We start from the raw sequence: 21750 nt of genomic DNA on the forward strand, positions 1-21750 counted from the left end.
TCATCATCAAAGTTTCCCACCCCTGATCTATTGTAGAAGAAGGCAAAGGGGGCGCTGCAGGTTGCAACACCAAGCAAACCATTTTTTTTTTTTTTTTTTTTACCAAGCAAACCATTCAAAACAACGCCGGAGAAGAAGAAGTTAAAAGAGAAATTAGCAGAAATTAAAGAGAGATATGAATTAGTAGATATATTAAGGAAGAATTCAGGAAATAGGTGTTATAAGTATATATTAGAGTATCTTAGGGAAACAGATTTAATTGGGAGAATCTGAACGGTTTTCTGTTTTTGTTTTTATTTTTATTATTTTGTTTTCTTTGTTTTGTTTTGTTTACGTTTGTTTTATTACAGTAATATAAGGATCAGTATATATGGGTGACTCAGGAATCCAATCACACGTAGGGAAAGTAAAGACGAAGTAAAGAGTTAAGTAGGTGGCGGTAATGCACGAGTATGTTTGCCAACCGCCAATAAACCCGAATAGAAGAAGAAGAAGAAGAAGAAGTGACGTTGCACGCTGGTGTTTACGTTCTTCTGGTACTTCCGTGTAAGCTGACCGCAGAAGATAAACGTTGGCAAATTACGATCTGACGCCGCTTTGAAGGAAAAACAACACGAATAAAACCCCGCTTTGTCGGTCATGTGTGTTAATATTGTGTTTACGTTGACATTAGTCAGGGTTACATGACGGGTACGGGTCATTACAACGTTTACAATTCACAAAAAAGTGGCGTAGTTCGCGTTGTAGTTTATAATATACCTGTGCGTCTCCTGTTAGCCTTGAGCTAAAAGCTAACTAGCGCTGTGTTGTTGACTTGTCATCTCGAGACACAACAACAAAACGACGCGGGTTTGGCGATAGAAATATCGTAGATAAATTGTCCAAACTAACCAATTAAGCTAGCTATAATCATGGCAACCAGGCGTCTGACCGATGCCTTCTTGTTAATGCGGAACAATGCAATCCAAAACCGGCAGATATTGGCTGAGCAAGTGAGTACATATGACTCCCGTCGCACTCTGAGTACACGTAGCAATGCTGCGGTGAGTTACAGTCTGCATCAGTTTGATTTCTGTGTGGTGTTTTTTTCCATAGCATTATTATGTTATTTTATTATTAGCCAGTCACTTACATAGCTTAGTGGTTCTCAACCAATGGGGTCGTTCCCCCAAAATAATCATATTTTTACAAATAGCAGATCTACAAGTTACATCTACAAATGATCACTTACTACTGTCATTTGGGGACACCCCCTAACATCATGTGGGGGGTCACGACCCATAGGTTGAGAACCAGTCCCTTAGCTAGATGTGTGTGTGTGTGTGTGTGTGTGTGTGTGTGTGTGTGTGTGTGTGTGTGTGTGTGTGTGTGTGTGCTAGAATAGAAACCCTTTTGTAATAGCCTATCATAGATGTATTTTACATTGAGTCTGACTTGACCAAGTTTAGAACCCCCTTAATTATTATTTACATGTTCATTAATTGAACAGACTCGTTGGTGTGTGGCATGTTACTTTACGTTACATTACTTTACCCATTTAGTTACTTTACTTTGATAATAATAGCCAGTCACCCAAAGGACCACTTGACCAATGTTCACCTATCTTGATATAATTGGTCCTCGAATCTCGATCATGCTCATTTATAAGATGGCACTGTTTCTGTCTACTCACTCTCGGTGGACAGTTCAGAAACCTGTATCAGCGGCATTTTTGTCAAGTTTGTATTTATTTTTTGCTCCGGATAAAATGAGCGGACAACAATAATAATAATTACTATTCTAGTACTAGTGGACTCATAACATTCAGTAATTGGGTCTTATGATCAAAATAATAATACAAAATAATAATCATAATGGTGTGTAAAACAGAATATCAAAAATCAAGACTTTGCTACGGACACATATGACCCCTGATTGGTTGGCAGCTTTCTGAACTGTCCACTGCCCACCAGATGAGACAGAGTGATTAGACAGAAATGGATGGTGCCATCTTATAATTAGTATTAGTGAGGAGGACCAATTATATGAAAATTAGGTTGAAAATAGCCTACAGTAGGTGACATGTTCCTTTCACTAGTAGGGATATGTGTGGTGTGTGCTAGAAACCTTGATTATTATTAATGGATTGTTGGTGTGGCATGTTCATTTATGTTATTATCCATCAGTTACTTTATTTTACTTTATCCCAGGGGTCTACAATGTTTTTCAGGCCAAGGAGGACCCCTTAGCTGAGAGAAAGATGAAGCAGGGACCCCCACTACATCATTGTAGAAAATTGTGTTGCATGCAGATTAAACTTTTTTTCCTAGGTTTCAATAGATGGCTTCATAGTCTTGTTTGACAGCACTGTCAAGCGTTGTTGTGTTGGTCTGTTGGATTAATGTTAATGTGTATTTTCAGACATTCACTTAAACGGTCAATACTTGTTAAACTTGACCTTTCACTCTGTACCTGCGTCCTCTACACTAATCCTCTTTGCTGAAAATAGCCGATCTACAAACAAACTCACAATAGCTCACAGCACGAGGCGTTGTGAGCTTGTAGATGTGCTGTTTTTGGCTTAAGTTCTCAGAATAAGGACGTCATTTACTACAGGTTACTACCCTGTAGTAACTCTGAGGACCCCCTAGGGGTCCCAGACCCCCTGTTGCTTTTACCCCAAGGGCGTAGGAGCTTGATTAGGATGTGACTAGGCAATGAGTGATGGAATTAATGAGGACGTTTTACTGTGAGAGAGAGGGTGATGATGAATCACCAAGAATATCAGTAATGGATCAATTTCTCTGATCTATTAAATTGCTGATGAATCAACCTCAATCATACAAATAATAAAAGATGACAAGGTGTGTGCATGTATTAGGAGGAGCATGCTTACTTTCGCCCTTGAGTCCAGCTGAGATGTAGTTGTTGGCAGAGGCACACACCCACCAAAGTTCATGAGGTCGTTCAGTAGTGCCAGACTGCCAGTCAGTCATCTTATCTCCCAAAATAATAATGGCATCTACAATTTGGCAAAATGTGCAGCTACAACTATGAAAATGTACAAAAAAATGCAGTTTGTGAATATTTGCAGCCTAAACGAATTCATTTCCAAGATTACTCAATGGTAGACAACGGTAGAGTCAGTGAAATTACCGTTACCGTATACAGAAAAAGTATGCAGAAGTTTTATCTCCTTCCATGATAGCTGCACACTGCTGTCACTATATTTCCAACACCCATTATGGTGCCAATGCAATCATTCAAATATAGCATAACTAACTACTACATAATCTTCCTTTTGGAAAAATGTGCACACGAATGTTACCAGTGTGGCCCAATGTTCATCTTGTTTGGCTGTCAGGTTATTCATCTACATTAAAACCACTTTACATAAAAACACATAAAACATATTATATGGCCATAATCACTTCCCTGGTTTCTTCCTTAACATTCGCCACCCTTGCTCCTCTGATTTCTGTTTTCTCTCCCCTTACATTAGAGCTGTAATTTGATACACTTGCCAGGTGTTTATTATTTATTAACCAAAACCAACCAAGCAATATTTTTTACAGTCTTCTTAATGTCTTTGTTACAACCTTTTGTACTTCAATCTTTGCACAGAGCACTTCTGAGCCAACTCAGGTTCTACTAAGACTATTATACTTTGAATGACAGATTACATTCCCCCATATATATTTGCCTAATAGTTTACTTGATGTCTGGGCACTGGGTCCTATGCTGCAAACCAAAACTGTATGCCATATGGGTCAAATGGGCGTTGATTGATAAGAAAGATGATACAGTGTGTACATTCACTACATTGTATTTGTATGCCCTTTCACTGTAATGTCCTTTTGTAGATGTTGTGAGAGTTTAGACTTTAGAGTGAAATATTAACCGTCAATGTGTCCTGATTTTTAACCACTTTAAACCGGGCGTTTACTACTTTGAGATCATGTCATTTTAGGGGAAATATATTCAAAAGTCTTCAAAAGTTTTACAATTAAAAAGAAAATAGCCTATAAGCTCACTATGTGCGACATGATCAGAATTGGACACAAAAATCAGGTATTGGTCTGGTCTTACAATTTAGTTTTAAATAGAAGAATAGACTTTTGCCGTGAGGCATTGGAACACTTGTCAGTCATGTGCTCTTTCCTTTACATCTTTAGCCTACTAGACCATTTATTTTCTGTTTGCCTGTCTATTCCTCCTGTGCTTATTTTAATTATGCTTGTTTAGGTTTAATATTTGTTTTACTTGCTTGGGGATAATTGAAGAGAAACCTGCACACTCTGGTCAAAACCAGATGAAGAGCTAGTGCTCGAAACGCTGTCAATAAAAAAATCAGTCATTTGGAGCAGAGTGTGCGGGTTTCTCTTCAATTTTGCTATTTTTCACCCAGCACCTTATTCAAGAGATGTGCGTATTTTCCTACTTTTGATCACTTGCTTGGGGATATGCTTTATGTTTGCTTATACACTTTTTTTCCTTTTTTATTTTACAATTAAAATAGTTCATACACTATACGGGAAATATTTAAACAACTGTGTATATAGCTATATAGTGTCTTACATCTTAAGAAATTATTGGTGAGGGTGCATAAAGCAGATTGCAGTTTATTTTCTGGGTCTCACGGTCTGTTCTTGTGTCTCTCTTGTTTCCTCTTTCTCTGCTGGATGGGACTTGACTGGTGTCTGTCTGCTGTCTGCCAATCACATTAGGAGCTTGATGAGGTACTGTCCATTCCCCTGGTCTTAGATCATTTCCCTAAACGTCCACTTGTATTATCTACTAATGTTGGGCATGCCATTATAGGTGAACATTTTCAAATATTAAAATTGTTTCCCACAATAGCGAAAAAAGCTATTATATATTGTTGACGAATAGTTCACAATGTGGCGATGCCATGGTACATTGTGAGCTTGTAGATCAGATATTTCTGATTAGGGCTTAAGTAGTTAATACCAGAAAATGAATGTATGTAGCAGAGATGAATGTTTGTAAAATGTACAGTGATAAATAAACCACCAACAACAATAATTAGTTTCACTAGTAATATACAGTGTCTCTGAAATGTTTTTCCTTTTCTTCTTGAAGTTGGCTGATGACAGAATGGCGCTGGTGTCTGGAATCAGTCTGGATCCTGAAGCTGCCATTGGTGTCACCAAAAAACTGCCACCCAAATGGGTAGATGGAGTGGATGAGGTAAGAATCTGTCTGGCTTTCATCATCACCATTAGCAGATCCCAGTCAGTAAAGGCTGAGCATACTCCTTGCAGAAACAAAGTTTGTCAATAAGAGCAAAATTACATCATTGTGGCACAATGCAATGCCTTGCCGAAATACTTTTTGGCCACTTCTTGTACCTCCAAGATTTCCTAACTAGGCGAAACGGCGTCGCCAAGACACCAGTGCGAACATCATGTGTGATTGGTCAGACACTCAATGCTCAATGATTTAGTTTTATTTCCACAATCTACCTGTCATGTTCCAGTGGTCAGTTTTGATGAAAGGTTGGCTGAGGACTCTCTATTATAGTTTTTGTATTGTTCAGCACTTGAGTGGAGCCCCACAGATATAAAACAAGTTTGTCCTGGGAGAACTTTGTTTAGTGTATCCCAGGTTAAGTCACGAAGTTAAGTGTGCATCATGAAATAAAAATATTGGGGTTATTCTTTCGTGCACATATACATTCATTCTCAAACTTGAAAGCACCATTTTTCTTGCAAACCAACTCTCTGCCATATGAGTCAAATGGGAATGGTTGGTGTTGTATGAGCCGTAATGTGACTTATTCAAAGTCTCTTATTATTGATGTGAAGGTATGCACACTTGATTGACAGATTGGGAACTGCACTGGTATTAGGTGGTGGACTTGATCACCAGAGCTGGGGCGCTGACACGCAGATAATAATACGCTAATAATAATAACTCCATATAAGGGCATAAAAGGGATTCTGTTAGTGTGGTTCCCCTGACATCACAGTGATGTCAGCGCGCCAAACCCATAGACTGTAAAAAAGCGTACACGGACGGACGGACAGAGACATGATGTGCCGTTCTCATACTAAAGTGCGACCTACAGTCACAATTAATGTTGGGGATTGTAATAGGATGTTACTATGCGCTTTGTGTCTCAGATTCGGCTGTGAATAGTTTCAAAAGCTACCGTCCGACGATGTCATCGGTGGGGCTGTCAAATTGTTCAACTTCAGGCTTCCACAATGTTGCCAAGTTTCACCCTGACTGAACAGGCGTTGTCTTTCAGATTCAGTATGAGATCACGCGGGTCCGGCAGAAGATGAAGGACCTGGCCGTACTTCACGACAAGCACATGAACCGTCCCACGTTGGACGACAGCACTGAGGAAGAACACGCCATAGAAATCACCACTCAGGAGATCACACAGGTACGGTGATTAAAAGAGGCCGGATAACCATTGAAATAATCCTAAACTGTATGTTTAATGTCCATTGTGTCCCTCTCCTGACGTAATTGCAACCATGTCTGAACTTCAGACCGCCTCCAACCACTGCAGTTATATCCTTTATCTATCTATAGGGCATAGCAGTGGCGGCCATTCCATCGTTCCACATAAAAAAAAGGCCATTCATTTTTCCCACAGTGATTTCCACCATCCAAACCTTCAAAACCGGTCTCAAAACCCACCTCTTTCATTTTGCTTTCCCCAGCTAATCTACCTTATGCTTAATTGTTTTTAATTGTTTTTATTAGTCTTAGTGTTTTTTTATTCTTTAACTCAATTAGCGCCGATCCCGAGAATACTCGTGAAAAATACTTGAGTAGCACATGGTGCCGATCCCGAGTATACTCGCGAAAAGTACTCTATTACTGTAACGGCGGTTCTCCTACCCTGTAGCCTGGCGGAAGGTCCTGAGACGATCGCCCTCGCCGATTCATCATCATCACGGATCCACAAGCACAAAATAGTAATCCCATAACATTGAGGCAGACGGGGAATCTCATCTTTAATGTCCATTATCTCAAAACAACACTTTTAACTTCTTCAGTGCCATATTTAAAGTGGGACCTCTTATATTGCCGGTTAGCCAACAAAGGGTTAAAAAAATAGTGTACACGCTGGTGCACACATTTGTGCACAGATCATGCACTATGCATGTGCATTAGGGTGGATCTTAAATTACCTTTTTTTGATTTTCTTGAGTCTCACCCCCCAATTATGTTCCAATGTACAAAAAACTGCTTTGGTTAAAATTTGGTTGAATTTCAAGCATATTTAGAGGTAGCTCAATCAAGTCAAAGATTGTACATTTTATTGGTCAAAATCGAATTGCACTGCAGGCACATTTAAGTTATACATTACACATTATTCTTATACTAAGCACAGAAATTATATTTTTTTAAGCTTACAAATCTAAACACAAATCTGATTACATGTTTGTCATATGTCAAACCAGAATTAATGTATTGTAGGAAATAGCAAAGCAAAGAATGACAATTTGAAAATTTTCATTTAACGTGCACAATGACATGTCTTTATTGCACACTCTTCAATCACACTCACAACACACAACAAGCACACAGCCCCACTTCCTTGTTTACCCCCAAAACCCCCGAAAGTCACTGCAGTATAGCAATTCAGTAGTTACTGATCAATTAAAGTTTGTTTACGGCTATTGGGATACTTGTGCCGATAGTCCTGCACAATTTGCAGCAAGTATTGGAGTTGGGACTCATCTTTAGTAATGATACCACAATATTCTTGTATTAGGGCAACCCCACGCTCTGCATGATCATTAACAACATTCATCGCCTTCACTACAGCCAGAGCTTCTTGGTAGTCCTCCCTGGGCTCCCACTCAAAGCACCTTGGAAAAAATCTTCAATGTTCTTCCTTGCAATTGTTCCAAGGTCAACAGTAATTCTCTTCATATGCCCCTGTTCACCATAAGTGATTGGAAAACTTTTGAGAAGCAGCTTTAGACACTCAGCATTTATTGATGAACCGGATACCTCGCTGCGGTTCAGAGCTCCAGGAGCTACCCATCATGCCCGTTGGATGGCAAAGGTTATTTATTGTATGTAAATGGTAAATGGTAAATGGTGCATTTATATAGCGCTTTTAATCCAAAGCGCTTTACATAGATTGTGCATTACATTCACCCATTCACACACACATTCATACACCGGTGGTGGAGGAAGCCATGCAAGGCACCAACCTACTCACCGGAGGCAATTAGGGGTTCAGAGTCTTGCCCAAGGACCCTTCGACATTAACTCAGGGGGAGCCCGGATTCGAACTGGGAACCCTTCGGGATTTATACCCTTCGTGCTCTAATACCAGTTTCTCTACCCCTGAGCTATGCCGCCCCACATGTGGGATATGTAGATCTGGATGTTTCATGGCCAATTCAAACTGACCTTCAGGGAAGAAAAAGCATGCATGGATTTGTGCATTTTTGCAGTTTGCAATTATGTGAAGGCATGGATGATGGCACCTAAGTGACTAAATGACTTGGCAGCTGTTAAAGTCGTTGCTGGAATATTCATCAATAAATGCTGAGGTGTCTAAAGCTGCTTCTCAAAAGTTTTCCAATCACTTATGGTATTTGGCTCCAGAGATCGTCGGACTTGCATTGTTTGACAGTCAAGTGAGCGCGCAAACGAAGAGGCTGATGGTGAGAGCCATGAAAGATGGAAATGAAGATCATGAACAGGGGCATATGAAGATAATTACTGTTGACCTTTGAACAACAATTGCAAGGAAGAACATTGAAGTGCTTTTGAAAATGATGGATCTCCCAGATGACTTCCTTGACGTTGATCCCGATGAGTGGGAGCCCAGGGAGGACTACCAAGAAGCTCTGGTTGTAGTGAAGGCGATGAATGTTGTTAATGATCATGCAGAGCGTGGGGTTGCCCTAATACAAGAATATTGTGGTCTCATTACTAAAGATGAGTCCCAACTCCAATACTTGCTGCAAATTGTGCAGAACCATCGGCACAAGTATCCCGATAGCCGTAAACAAACTTTAATTGATCAGTAACTACTGAATTGCTATACTGCAGTGACTTTCGGGGGTTTTGGGGGTAAACAAGGAAGTGGGGCTGTGTGCTTGTTGTGTGTTGTGAGTATGATTGAAGAGTGTGCAATAAAGACATGTCATTGTGCACATTAAATGACAAATAGCAATTTGTCATTCTTTGCCTTGCTATTTCCTACAATACATTAATTCTGGTTTGACATATGACAAACATGTAATCAGATTTGTGTTTAGATTTGCAAGCTTAAAAAATATAATTTCTGTGCTTAGTATAAGAATAATGTGTAATGTATAACTTAAATGTCCCTGAAGTGCAATTCGATTTTGACCAATAAAATGTACAATCTTTGACTTGATTGAGCTACCTCTAAATATGCTTGAAATTCAACCAAATTTTAACCAAAGCAGTTTTTTGTACATTGGAACATAATTGGGGGGTGAGACTCAAGAAAATCTAAAAAAGGTAATTTAAGATCCACCCTAATGTGCATGCTTTTCACAGCTTTCAAACAAAAATATCCGCTTGGAAATCCGTTCAGGCATTCAGGAGAAGGCAGCCCTTATGTTTTCTTCAAATGTAAACAAACATGGCTGCCATGTTTGAAAGATGGGGTTGGTATGGGGGTTAAACATGCAATTTCGCGATCGCGATCATGGCTAGTACACTGTTGGAGGTCCAAATTTCTTTTTTTCAAGTTTTTTTTTTTTCAATTTTTTACATTTTTTTTTTATTATTATTTTTAAAAAGACGTCCAGAAGACGTCTGGCAGGGAGGTCCATAGTTAAAAAGACGTTTTTATTATAGAAAACGTCTTTTTTGGCAGGGTATGAGTTAAAGGGAGGATGGCAGTAGATTCTCGCTTATATAACACATGTTGAAAAGCACCGATCCGCCATTACACAACAGTATGTTGATGACGAGCGATTCCGGTGAATGACGTGATGACGTCAAACCGGAAGTGTTTACGCTATGGACTTCTGGCCTTCAAAATAAGACAACGGTCGTGGATGCAGCCTGCGGGACGCAGCGGGAGGTACGCTGGACATTTTAATCCGTTAATTTCAGGAGCACTAAATGAGTTAATAAAGTTGTTTATTTTGTTCTTTTTTGCCCCATGTAAAGCGTCTTTGGGTACTCAGAAAAGCGCTATATAAATTTGAGATATTATTATTATTTCCAAAACATATTTACATTATATACATTTTAAGCCTAGAATCAAGCCATCCAGGCTCCTGGTGAATCATGACCATAACATTTTGTGAGAAAAGAATATATATATTTATTTCCTTGATTGACCAGGAGCCTGTATGACTTGTTTCTAGGCTTAAAATAATTTATTTAATATTTTTGGAAATCTCTTATGGGATTTTTTTTTTCTTCTTTTTTCCCCCCATAAGCCTGCAGACAGGTCTGCAAGCTCGCTGTGGCCACTGCACCTAACCCTAAACCCTCACCCTAAAACAAATATTCATCTTAAAACCTGCTTTGTAGATGTTCCATCGATGTCAGCGGGCTGTGACGGGGCTTCAGGCTCGCTGTGGACACTGCACCGAGCAGGAGGAGAGGCTGCTGAGGAACGTAGTGTCTTCTCTGGCCCAGAACCTGCAGGACCTCTCCACCAACTTCAGATACACACAGTCCAGCTACCTAAAACGTAAGACCTCTCCACCAACTTCAGATACACACAGTCCAGCTACCTAAAACGTAAGACTCCTGCACACTCAGTCCAGCTACCTAAAACACAAGACAATATGTGCAGTATTTTAATGTTGATAATTTAGCCAAAGTCCACAAACTGAATTAGTTTCAGTCTCATACAAATACAGTTCACTCCAGAAAGTGTAGTTTTGCAACAATAATGATTCTAACATTGTCTTTGAGATGATAGTGAATTGGGAGATCATACAGTAGCATAATCATGGCTTACTTCCAGGCATGCAAACGTGTAGCTTTTCGGCGAAAATCGCCGTTTTGAATCCAAATTGGTCATTTGTGTGAATCATGCAGATTCGTTAAAAAATTGTTTAGGGGGGTGGGGGGCGTCGTGTCGTCAGAGCAGCAGTGAGAAGAGGAGCGTTTATTTCTTATTCTCGGCGCCGTCCGTTTTGTCAGTACAATGGTGTTGAAGGTGGATGGGGAAGTGGGTCGTTTTATTTTTTAACAAATCAAGCGCTCCCTGAGTCCCTTCTCTTGCATGTGACGTCGTCGTCAGCTGGCAGCGCTCAAAGTCAACACTGACTGCACTCACTCAGTGCGCTGCGAGCCACAGACAGAGGAGAGCAGAGCGGTCTCAAAGCTTGCAAAGTTGCCATAGTTGTGGTGTGACTGTGGACTGTTGGCTGTTTGATTCGCTTGCATCGCGGTCGTGCGCTATTCTGCATCGATGTGTGATGCGATATTATCGGTTATAGCCTTGTTGATTTTACGATGATTTGCTAGCTTAGCCACATGCTAACGTTAAAGAGTCGCCGTGACTTCTTCCTACAGAAGGAGGCTGAGACATGTCACAAAAAGTCTGGTCTCTCAACTTAATAACGGACTAACTGAGCTCGAGTTACAAGTGAAAAGGATCGACCTTTTCTTTGACGATGATGGCTAGCTAGATTGCAGTCAGCCAGGAGAATCCACTAAATGAATCATCTGTGATTTACAACTGTTTCCCAAACACTGGGTCGGCACCCATGTGTGGGTCGTGGACACATTTTTATGGGTCCCTTCATTTTTGGTTTCCTACATTTCGTTTTTAATTATTTCAAAACATTTTCAAAAAACATTCCCTCCCCAAAAAAGCTAAACATTTCATGATTTAAAAAAAAAAAAAAGTAAATTACTTTTCTAATTTCATGAATAAATAAAATACAAAATGATCTAAGAAATGATCTTAGAAAACAAATAGGCCTATTTAAGAAGTAGTTAAAATAGCCGATCTACAAGCTCACAGTGCACATTGTCACTATGCCTGTTTATTAAAGACAAGTCCCTAAATATTAGGATATTCCTATAACTACCGGTATATCTGTAGGCTATATTATTGTAGATTTAATTTTCTTTATTATATCTAGAACAATTGGTGGTAGGCAACAAGTCCAATTTTGCTGCATATGTATGATATGTATGAGTAAGTCACTGTTTAACCGAGTTAGAAACGTGCAAATTCAGTAAAGAAAGGTCAAAAACTTAGCGCGGCGCGCATTTTATCCCCATGAAAATGTGTCACCTTTTTCACCTTGGGGCTGTTGGCATGTCTGTACTTCACCCAGTTTTATTAAAAGAAAATGGCAATTCCTTTTATTGCTAGGTCAAGGTCATATTATGTATTGGTTTTGGTCTATTTCCTGGAATGGTGACGTACCGTTTCCATTGCATAGGAATGCCATGTTTATGTGATGGCAGTGGTTGTTTTACAGGCATTGATCTGTAAAACAAAAGTTACAATTAGTCTAACGCAAAGGGGAATGGTAAAATTTTAGAGGCAACGGGTGTGTAGCGTTGTTCCGACGTCTCATTAATCCGACGCCCTATTTACGAACACTATCTTCTCTAACCCTAAAGGCCTTATCATAGTCCGAGGTGAAGAGCTATCACCTAAAAATGTGATAACAAGTGGAGGCCATCATAGTCACAGTGAAGTCCTATCACCCTGACTTAGGGCTGTCTTCGACACAGGATTTATGAAGTCGACTCGAGTCGCGGGGGTTAATCCGACGCGTCGACGAATCGTTTTATAGTCTACTTTGTGTAAAAAGAAAAAAAAAGAAAAAGTGTTGCTTTAAACCACGTCAACATAATAGAATAATACATTAAGAGATGAATTGAATACACAGTGTTTTCGGTGATATCGGTGCGCGAGCACAAATGTTATCTGCATAGCAGTGTACAACCAAAGAGTTATAACACAAATAAAACATCTCCGCTGTTTCAACTCTGCCCCGTCTCTCGGCAGCGTGCAGTATAGATGAGACATTCGCGAACGATTCCGCTCTCTTGAACGGCTCTTTTAAATGAACGATGGGATCCAGTCCGCAGTCGCGGGACACAGAGCACTGACAGAGTAATGAGTCAGTGTCGAGAACGGATTCATTTCAGAAAAGGATCATAAACAGGTGGAGGCACAGCTCCCGCTTGAGCCAGCAGTGTGGACATGTCATGGACGCAAACACAGCGAAACACAATCATTCATCATGGATTACAACACTGGAACAATTCAGAAGCACTTTAATTAGAAAATGTAACTTGTAGCCTACACTTGTGTATGTTAATTTGACTCTAGAAGATTGTTTACTACTTCGTGGACGCGCGTTTGTGCTGTGGCAGGTTATTTAATATGGGATTTTGACAGCGTGCTTCCTCCTCTTAACGGAACACTCTCTGAATGTTTTAACGAAGCGGCGGTCTGAACCGTTCTGGCCGTTCCGTCTCACTTTCAATCCGACGCTGGTGCGAGACAATAAATAACTGTTCGCCAATTGCTACTTCTCATTGGAAGTACATGACACCACACCAGTCCAGCAGTGCACCGCAGTACTGGCAGTAGTAGGCTAACTGGTGATATAAAAAAATATATATTTTCGCTTCGACTCAAACAATTGGCGTCGATTCCCGGGGCTTAAAACGACGCGTCGATTTTTAGAAGACACCCCTACCCTGACTATGATGCCTCTGTGCCTGTGAAACCAGGGGGCACACTGATTGGTCTTCTAGAGCGACCAATCAGTGAACGGGGTGATGGGGAGATGTCTGAAGCAAAAACTGAGGAGAGATGTCAGGGTTTGCGGTGATAGCCCTTCACTGTAGCGAAAGATGTAATGTTGTAGTTTTCTGTTACACCGCGGTGATAGTTTATCAGCCCACCCTTGGCCTTAACCCAAACCGCACGCCGGACTAATGAGACATCTGGCTGGCTTTTGTAATGCTCCGAGAGGCAACAAGTTACAACCACCCGATGTGAAGTGGAGGTTTCCTTCACCTCCGTGCTATGTTTTAGAATAAACACACACCTAGCTGTGGATTTATTATCCTTCACATTGTACTGTTTGTTTTATCCAGGTATGAAGAATCGTGAGGAGAGGTCAAAGCACTTTTTTGACTCGGGGCCTCTCATGGAGGAGGATGAAGATTTAGCTCTGTATGACAGGGTGAGTAGCATGGTTTTAGCTCCATATGACAGGGTGAGTAGCATGGTTTTAGCTCCATATGACAGGGTGAGTAGCATGGTTTAGCTCCATATGACAGGGTGAGTAGTATGGTTTTAGCTCCATATGACAGGGTGAGTAGCATGGTTTAGCTCCATATGACAGGGTGAGTAGCATGGTTTAGCTCCATATGACAGGGTGAGTAGTATGGTTTTAGCTCCATATGACAGGGTGAGTAGCATGGTTTAGCTCCATATGACAGGGTGAGTAGCATGGTTTAGCTCCATATGACAGGGTGAGTAGTATGGCCCGAGTCAAAAGCATGGTTTTAGTTCCATATGACAGGGTGAGTAGCATGGTTTTAGCTCCATATGACAGGGTGAGTAGCATGGTTTAGCTCCATAAGACAGGGTGAGTAGCATGGTTTTAGCTCCATATGACAGGGTGAGTAGCATGGTTTTAGTTCCATATGACAGGGTGAGTAGCATGGTTTAGCTCCATATGACAGGGTGAGTAGCATGGTTTAGCTCCATATGACAGGGTGAGTAGCATGGTTTTAGCTCCATATGACAGGGTGAGTAGCATGGTTTTAGTTCCATGACAAGGTGAGTAGCATGGTTTTAGCTCCATATGACAGGGTGAGTAGCATGGTTTAGCTCCATATGACAGGGTGAGTAGCATGGTTTAGCTCCATATGACAGGGTGAGTAGCATGGTTTTAGCTCCATATGACAGGGTGAGTAGCATGGTTTTAGCTCCATATGACAGGGTGAGTAGCATGGTTTTAGCTCCATATGACAGGGTGAGTAGCATGGTTTTAGCTCCATATGACAGGGTGAGTAGCATGGTTTTAGCTCCATATGACAGGGTGAGTAGCATGGTTTTAGCTCCATATGACAGGGTGAGTAGCATGGTTTTAGCTCCATATGACAGGGTGAGTAGCATGGTTTTAGCTCCATATGACAGGGTGAGTAGCATGGTTTTAGCTCCATATGACAGGGTGAGTAGCATGGTTTTAGCTCCATATGACAGGGTGAGTAGCATGGTTTAGCTCCATATGACAGGGTGAGTAGCATGGTTATAGCTCCATATGACAGGGTGAGTAGCATGGTTTTAGTTCCATATGACAGGGTGAGTAGCATGGTTTTAGCTCCATATGACAGGGTGAGTAGCATGGTTTTAGCTCCATATGACAGGGTGAGTAGCATGGTTTTAGCTCCATATGACAGGGTGAGTAGCATGGTTTAGCTCCATATGACAGGGTGAGTAGCATGGTTTTAGCTCCATATGACAGGGTGAGTAGCATGGTTTTAGCTCCATATGACAGGGTGAGTAGCATGGTTTTAGCTCCATATGACAGGGTGAGTAGCATGGTTTTAGCTCCATATGACAGGGTGAGTAACATGGTTTTAGCTCCATATGACAGGGTGAGTAGTATGGTTTTAGCTCCATATGACAGGGTGAGTAGTATGGTTTTAGTTCGGTGAGTAGCAGCCTTCCTCCACCTCCGTCCCACACTCTCCCAAACTGCTGCAGAAAGACACTCATCCTTGCCTTCATCACATCCAGACTCAGTGGTTCTCAGACATTCTTGTCTCGGGTCACCCCGTTTTCATCCACGGCAACCCCTAAATTACATTGTCACTTTAAAGAACCTTACATTTATGTCAAATATGTAAATCTTTCCCCCTAAAGATACAATATGTGTCACGAGGAAACCTGGGAGAATATCAGTTTTCATTATAGGACAGATCGAAAATAACTTTTATACCATTAAGACGCCTCAGGGCGACAAGCGACCTCGCCCCTGACATCACAGTGATTATATATTGGCATTCACAGATATGGGCTTAATATTGATGACATCAGGGATCTCCATATATGGGCATAAAAGTGATTTGGTTCCCCTGGCATCACAGGGATCGATCTCCATATATGGCAATAAAGGGGATTTGGTTTCCCATGACATTACAGTGATGTCATAGTGTGAGAGTCAAACAACAAAAAAAGACTAGCGTTATTATATCTCCCCTTTATTGATGTGTTTTCTATCATTCTTATCGTTGATTACTCACCTTTACAACAAGATACAGCTTCGGCATTTGTAGAATGAGCAGCACAGCTAAACATGCGGGTAGCGCCCACACCCACATAGTAATGCACATGGGTGAATCACAAACTTGGATTGTTCTTTCTCTTAGGGGTTCACAGATGACCAGCTAATGATGGTGGAGCAGAACACAGTCATGATGGAGGAGCGAGAGAGGGAGATACGTCAGATAGTGCAGTCCATCTCAGACCTGAATGAAGTTTTTCGGGACTTGGCTACAATGGTTGTGGAACAGGTAATATTAAGCACCAAATGTGATGTATATCAGTCAGATTAAATATTAGATGTACAGTATGAAGCTTGAATATTTAAGTTGGTTATTCGTTTGATTATTGTTTGTGAATTGTCGTGTCTTTGTGTCAAATGAAATGTGAAAGTGTCCTGTAAGTCCATATTGGCTGGGCTTCCTTGGAGGAATGACACTTTAGAATTATTTAATATTTTTCAAACACTTTCAAGATTATTAAAACAATTACAAAGAATTGCACATTTTTACGTGCCGCGCTTGCAAGCTTGTAGGTCTGCACGGACAGATGATTTCTCGTTTTTAATGGGTTTTAACTGTTTATGCAAAGTACGCTGTTTAAAAAAGAATTCTCCTTTCAGGGCACCGTACTTGACAGAATCGACTTCAACGTGGAGCAGGCCTGTGTTAAAACAGATGAGGGGTTGAAACAGTTACAAAAGGTACTGTAAAGCTAATATCACATTTCATTTTCAACTTTTTTAAATCTTGAAATGTCATATGCTTTCATGGGGTTTTCCCCCCTGCATATACCGTGCACAGGTGCACGCACAGATTATAAGTATGTACAAAACATTTGGTTGCGGTTCTTGGTTAGATTGAGTTGTATTGTACAATAGTGTCATTATTATCCTCCTGAATGTTGACATTTTATTGCTTTGTAGATTCCAGTATAGATTATTAGAACTGTTTTAATACGCTATGCAGTTGCTCAACATTGATTAATTAAATTAACTTCTCATTTACAGCATCTAGTTTGGCGTTTTTTTTTATAGTAGTCAGTGCAGCACAAAGCCAGTATACAGTTTTAAGGGCACATAACAGTTATTAAGAGCATTTCAATACAGTGTTTGACTGTTTTTTGTGTGTGTTTTTCCCTTGCAGGCTGAACAGTATCAGAAGAAAAACAGAAAGATGCTGGTCATTTTGATCCTGTTTGTCATAGTCATTGTTCTAATAATTATTCTTTTTGGAACAAAGTTTTAATTCTTTCATTCCTCTGCTTTTTTGCCTGTTTGTGTGTGTGTATGTTTGATGTGCATCTGTGTGGACTATGGAACAAGAGTCTCGGCTGTAGTCAAATCAGTACTGACTGCCTTTCATACAAATCACCACATGTGAAGAACTCCACATACAGTTACCTGTATACTTATCCCAGGCTGCACTAGACGTGATGTGGATGACCTTAATGCAAAGGAAGGCTGGTCAGTTTAAGCCTGGTATGTTGTCTCATGTGACTTGTACATCAGACATAATGGCTCACTTCTATTAACCCTAACAATGTTGAAGGAGTCTTGCCTAGCCAGATGGATCAGAGATGTCCAGCCTACCGTATCGCTAGGCGGACATTTCTGACCTCTACATTTAATGTAGGGGGCTAAAACTGGGTCCGAAATCATTCAGAAATGTACTAAAAACAAACTGCATTGCAGAACCAATGCTACGATTCCCTCTCAACGGTCTGATTCCTGAACAGTTCCCTTTAACGATTCCTATTGGGGGGTCCCAAATGGTCCCTTACAGGACTGTAACTCTGAGAGTGTACAAATGGAACCAAGTGAACCCTTACGGGTCCATTTGGTTCCATTAATACACTCTCAGTCCTTGAGAACCACTGGTATTGTAATTGCATAGCAGATGTGAAGTCCACATAACCAGCTCTACGGTGTAGATAAAACCTGGTTCCGGAAAAGTTTCCAAATATGATGGAACCAATTCCTGCCTGGATCCTCAAAGTTGGATCCAGTTTTGGGATCCCAACCCTATTTCAGATCAGTAGACATAGATATGTCTGCGTCAGCGGCCGTTCTCACAGACATTCTCTAGCCCATAATTATCTTGAATTTAGATGGGTAGGCCGAGGTCTATGATGATCTGGCTGCGCAAGACTAATGTTGAAGGACCTTGTGTCTCATCAAAGACAGAAATGAAAACACTCTGTATTACTCCGTTATGATGATGCTGTTAAAACATGAGCATTTTTTGCTTGGTTTCTGAGCATGAACTGTGATATTTTCTCATGTGAAAAAACACATGTCAGTCCCAAGATCTCGTTGCAAGCATAATGTTTGTGGGGAAAGTTGTTGTGACAATGTTGTGTAAATGAGAATCGTTCACATCTTATTTATTCTACAAATCCATTCCAATATACATTGTATTCTGCTTTCGTATTTTCCTCTTTAAATAAGAAAGGAAACTTTTTTTTTGTGCTGGAAGACTGAAGCGATTAGATTATCAATTCAATACCAAAAAAAGAAAAACATTCATTTTGACTAACAGCTGCCTAATTTGTTCATTCTAAATTCATGCCTTTATTATTAACACTATTTTAACACTTGATTATTTACCGCCCATATAATTTGCTACCCTTTTAACTCTTTGCATTTTGCACATTATTGAAGGCTCATGGCGTTTGTTTCATGGATGTAATACTACTACTGTCTCCTGTAAAATAGAAAATATTTATTTTTTAATGACTTCAAATAATTCAGAGGTCAAAGTACTTTTTGCCTTTGGCAGAATTCTGAAATATTGAGTAAAAATATGTCAGTCTAAATTCTTGGGATTTCTTTTCGTCCTCTGGAACACCGCGTGACGTGCTGTTCGTAGGCAGACCTACAAGCTCACGCGTTGCATTGTGAGCGGCGTTGGTGATCTTGTAGATCAGCTTATTTTCTACGCACGATACTGTATAACAAACAAAAAATAATTCCACACCGGTCAGTGTTTGGATGAGTCTCGTCAGTTGGATGGACACTTAAAGGAGAATTCCGGACTAGTCGTTTTTTACACAAATATGATGTGATGATATCCCAGAATGAGTGGTAGAATTTTGTATTTCCTTTTTTATCTAGAGTCCACCGCAGTTCCGTCGTCAGTGATGGGTCACTGTGCTTAATCACTTTGTATCGGTATCGCTAAAAAAAGAGATTTGTGTTGTTCATAATGACTTAATTCTCTCCACTGTGTTTGTAATTCCTGAAGTCTTTCAAAACGAGTTTTCCCCTTCGATCTCATCCAAAGTCCCCTTTGAGCACTCATTTGGGACAAAAACGCTGTGGACAGTAATAGTGAACAACATAGAAAGGTAGACGCCTGATTTGGCTCTGGGGTATATGCATTGCGGGGTTGAGGGATTCTGCATCACTTCCGTATTCATCGCTTCCAATGAGAGGCCAATCAGAGGCAGGTGGGGGCGGGTATTTTCGTACGCAGGCTCTAAGAACAGCTGAGCCGCACAACTTAAGGAACTAGATGTAAACATGCCAATAAAGCTCTGTTGAATTGATAAGTCCTGGAAAAGACGCGCTGTGATTGGTCAGTAGTCACTTTGACAGGCAGCGGTCCCTCAGTTTTCCCGGACATCCGGCCCCCAGTGTTGCACGTCGCTCCAACGAACTGCAGCACGGTCGGAGTTGCGGGGGACTCGTGTTAAAAAAACAAAAAACAAAACACTTGTTCTGGGGTATCGGATTAAGCTAATAAAATGGCTAGTCGTTACAAATGAGTGTAATGCAATGAGAATCCCTTACACGGTTGCACAAAGTGTTACAAATGACGAATATTATTTTATTTTTGACATACTCTACTCAAAGTGTACACACTGTATCCATTTGTTCCAATTGTCATTGATGTGAAGTAATGTGTGGAGAAAACGGTCCTGTGGTACTGTACTAAAAGTTTTTCTTTCATTTCCAAACAAATGTGGAAACAGTTTTTTTTAAATAAACTGGGAACATGGTGTTGGTCTGTGTTTTGAACTGCAAAAAGCATCCCCGCCATTCTTATTTAGTTGAAGGGGTTAGTATAAATAGAACTAGTACTTACATGTTTGACACATTTTTAATGGGGCTGTCTGTCTAGGACTGTAGAATGACATGTTTTCAAATACTTAGTAATATAACGTATTTGTCTATTGATTTGAATAGTTCTATACAATTCTACAACAATCTTAATTATGTTATCTAGTTAGTATAAAACCACATTCATATCATATACAATAGCTAGCTACTGAGGCTTCCACTAGAAGAGATTCCAGTATGACCTAACTGCAATGCTGCCATCTAGTGTCTGAAGAGACAGGTTTCGAGACCTGCTTTGACCCTATATAAAACATGATTTGTACAAAGGTCTCTAAACAGAACCCAGTGAGTCAGTTATAAACCATAGATAGACTTGCAACAAATGCTGCAATGTCAAGTGGAAATATAGCTGCAAGAAGCGATAACGGGGCCAAGCTTATAGACTAAGGCATACTAAGCAATTAGCTCCTTTCGGAACCCCTCACTCCCGAAAGGAGCTACTAAGCAATATGCACTTTCTCTCGAGATTGAACTCGAGAGAAAGAAGACCTCACCCACCCTGACTCACCTCCATCCACTTTCACCCACCTCAACTAACTTTCACCCATCTGCACCCACTTCAACTCACTATTACACTTTATTCAGCACTTTATTTGTAAAACGGCGGAATAATAATAAAGCAAATCTTAACACTTGGGATGCCATAGTTTTGTCATAACTAACGTAGATTAACGCTGCGTATCTTTCCAATAGTTTTTACCGGATTTAATGGCGGCGTGCACGTGGTGTGTTTGTGGAGCTGCTGGTCACATGGGAGCGGAGCTGGTGAGATGAAGATGCCTTAGGCTTCACACTTGTTTTCCCATCACACCTCATCCACTTTTAAATAATGGTTCACCCCCAAAATGATTCCCTATTTCAAGAATATGTTTTAGTCTATTAGAGGCGAAATAAATTCGACCTCTAATAGTGAAATATTATAGTGAAATAAATTCGCCTCTAATAGTGGACTATTAGAGGCGAATATATTTCGGTCGGCTCTGTCTAAACTAGGACATGACTTCATTCAGAGGTTCGGGGGGAGGGTACCATCATTAATTCGGCTGTTCGGTGCTGCCGAGATTGTGTGACTCCCCGAACCGAAATAAATTTGTCTCTAAAAGTGGAGTATGAATCGGCCCTAAAGGCCTGACCATAGTCTCTCTGAAACCGAACTTTTCGTGGGAGAGTTGAGACTTTCCGACGTACATCGATCTTTCCAAACTCTAATTCGGTGTAATGCTTTTCAGAAGTCGCGAGTGACGTCATTAGACTCCCTGTTGCACTAAGAACAACAGACTCACTCCATAGCTTCCGCCGTGGCCTGCAAGACTCACCTCTTCAGACTCCACCTAGGCCCATTGCACTTACTGTAGTTCACATCCCCCCAATGAACATACATGAAAGCTAC

The 21750-nt window shown here is 40.6% G+C and overlaps 1 protein-coding gene across 3 annotated transcripts; it reads left to right on the forward strand.

The window, feature by feature from the left end:
- The first annotated feature begins 590 nt into the window (after positions 1–590).
- On the forward strand, positions 591–20214 carry stx16 (syntaxin 16). Of its 3 annotated transcripts, XM_080729087.1 has the most exons (9): positions 1152–1338; positions 1385–4718; positions 5083–5190; positions 6254–6394; positions 10504–10666; positions 14059–14147; positions 16345–16488; positions 16860–16940; positions 17383–20214. In XM_080729087.1, exons 3-9 carry the CDS (start codon positions 5098–5100, stop codon positions 17482–17484), a joined length of 813 nt encoding a protein of 270 aa, XP_080585213.1. In that variant the 5' UTR covers positions 1152–1338; positions 1385–4718; positions 5083–5097; the 3' UTR covers positions 17485–20214. The 3 variants fall into 3 exon arrangements, with proteins under 3 accessions (XP_080585214.1, XP_080585213.1, XP_080585212.1); XM_080729088.1 differs by lacking the exons at positions 1152–1338; positions 1385–4718 and adding an exon at positions 591–1074 and having other exon boundaries at positions 5039–5190; XM_080729086.1 differs by having other exon boundaries at positions 1152–4718.
- Positions 20215–21750: the final 1536 nt, after the last annotated feature.

This window comes from Nannobrachium achirus, assembly GCF_963921795.1.
Source record: "Nannobrachium achirus genome assembly, chromosome: 6".
Taxonomy (NCBI): Eukaryota; Metazoa; Chordata; class Actinopteri; order Myctophiformes; family Myctophidae; genus Nannobrachium; species Nannobrachium achirus.

Bases quoted from the DNA above. Each gene is read 5' to 3' on its own strand.
- stx16 (XM_080729088.1), top strand. From the start codon at position 912: ATGGCAACCAGGCGTCTGACCGATGCCTTCTTGTTAATGCGGAACAAT. The intron at 1,075-5,038 runs GTGTGGTGTTTT...TAGTTTCACTAG, and splicing joins TCTGCATCAGTTTGATTTCT to TAATATACAGTGTCTCTGAA. The intron at 14,148-16,344 runs GTGAGTAGCATG...TCTTTCTCTTAG, and splicing joins ATTTAGCTCTGTATGACAGG to GGGTTCACAGATGACCAGCT.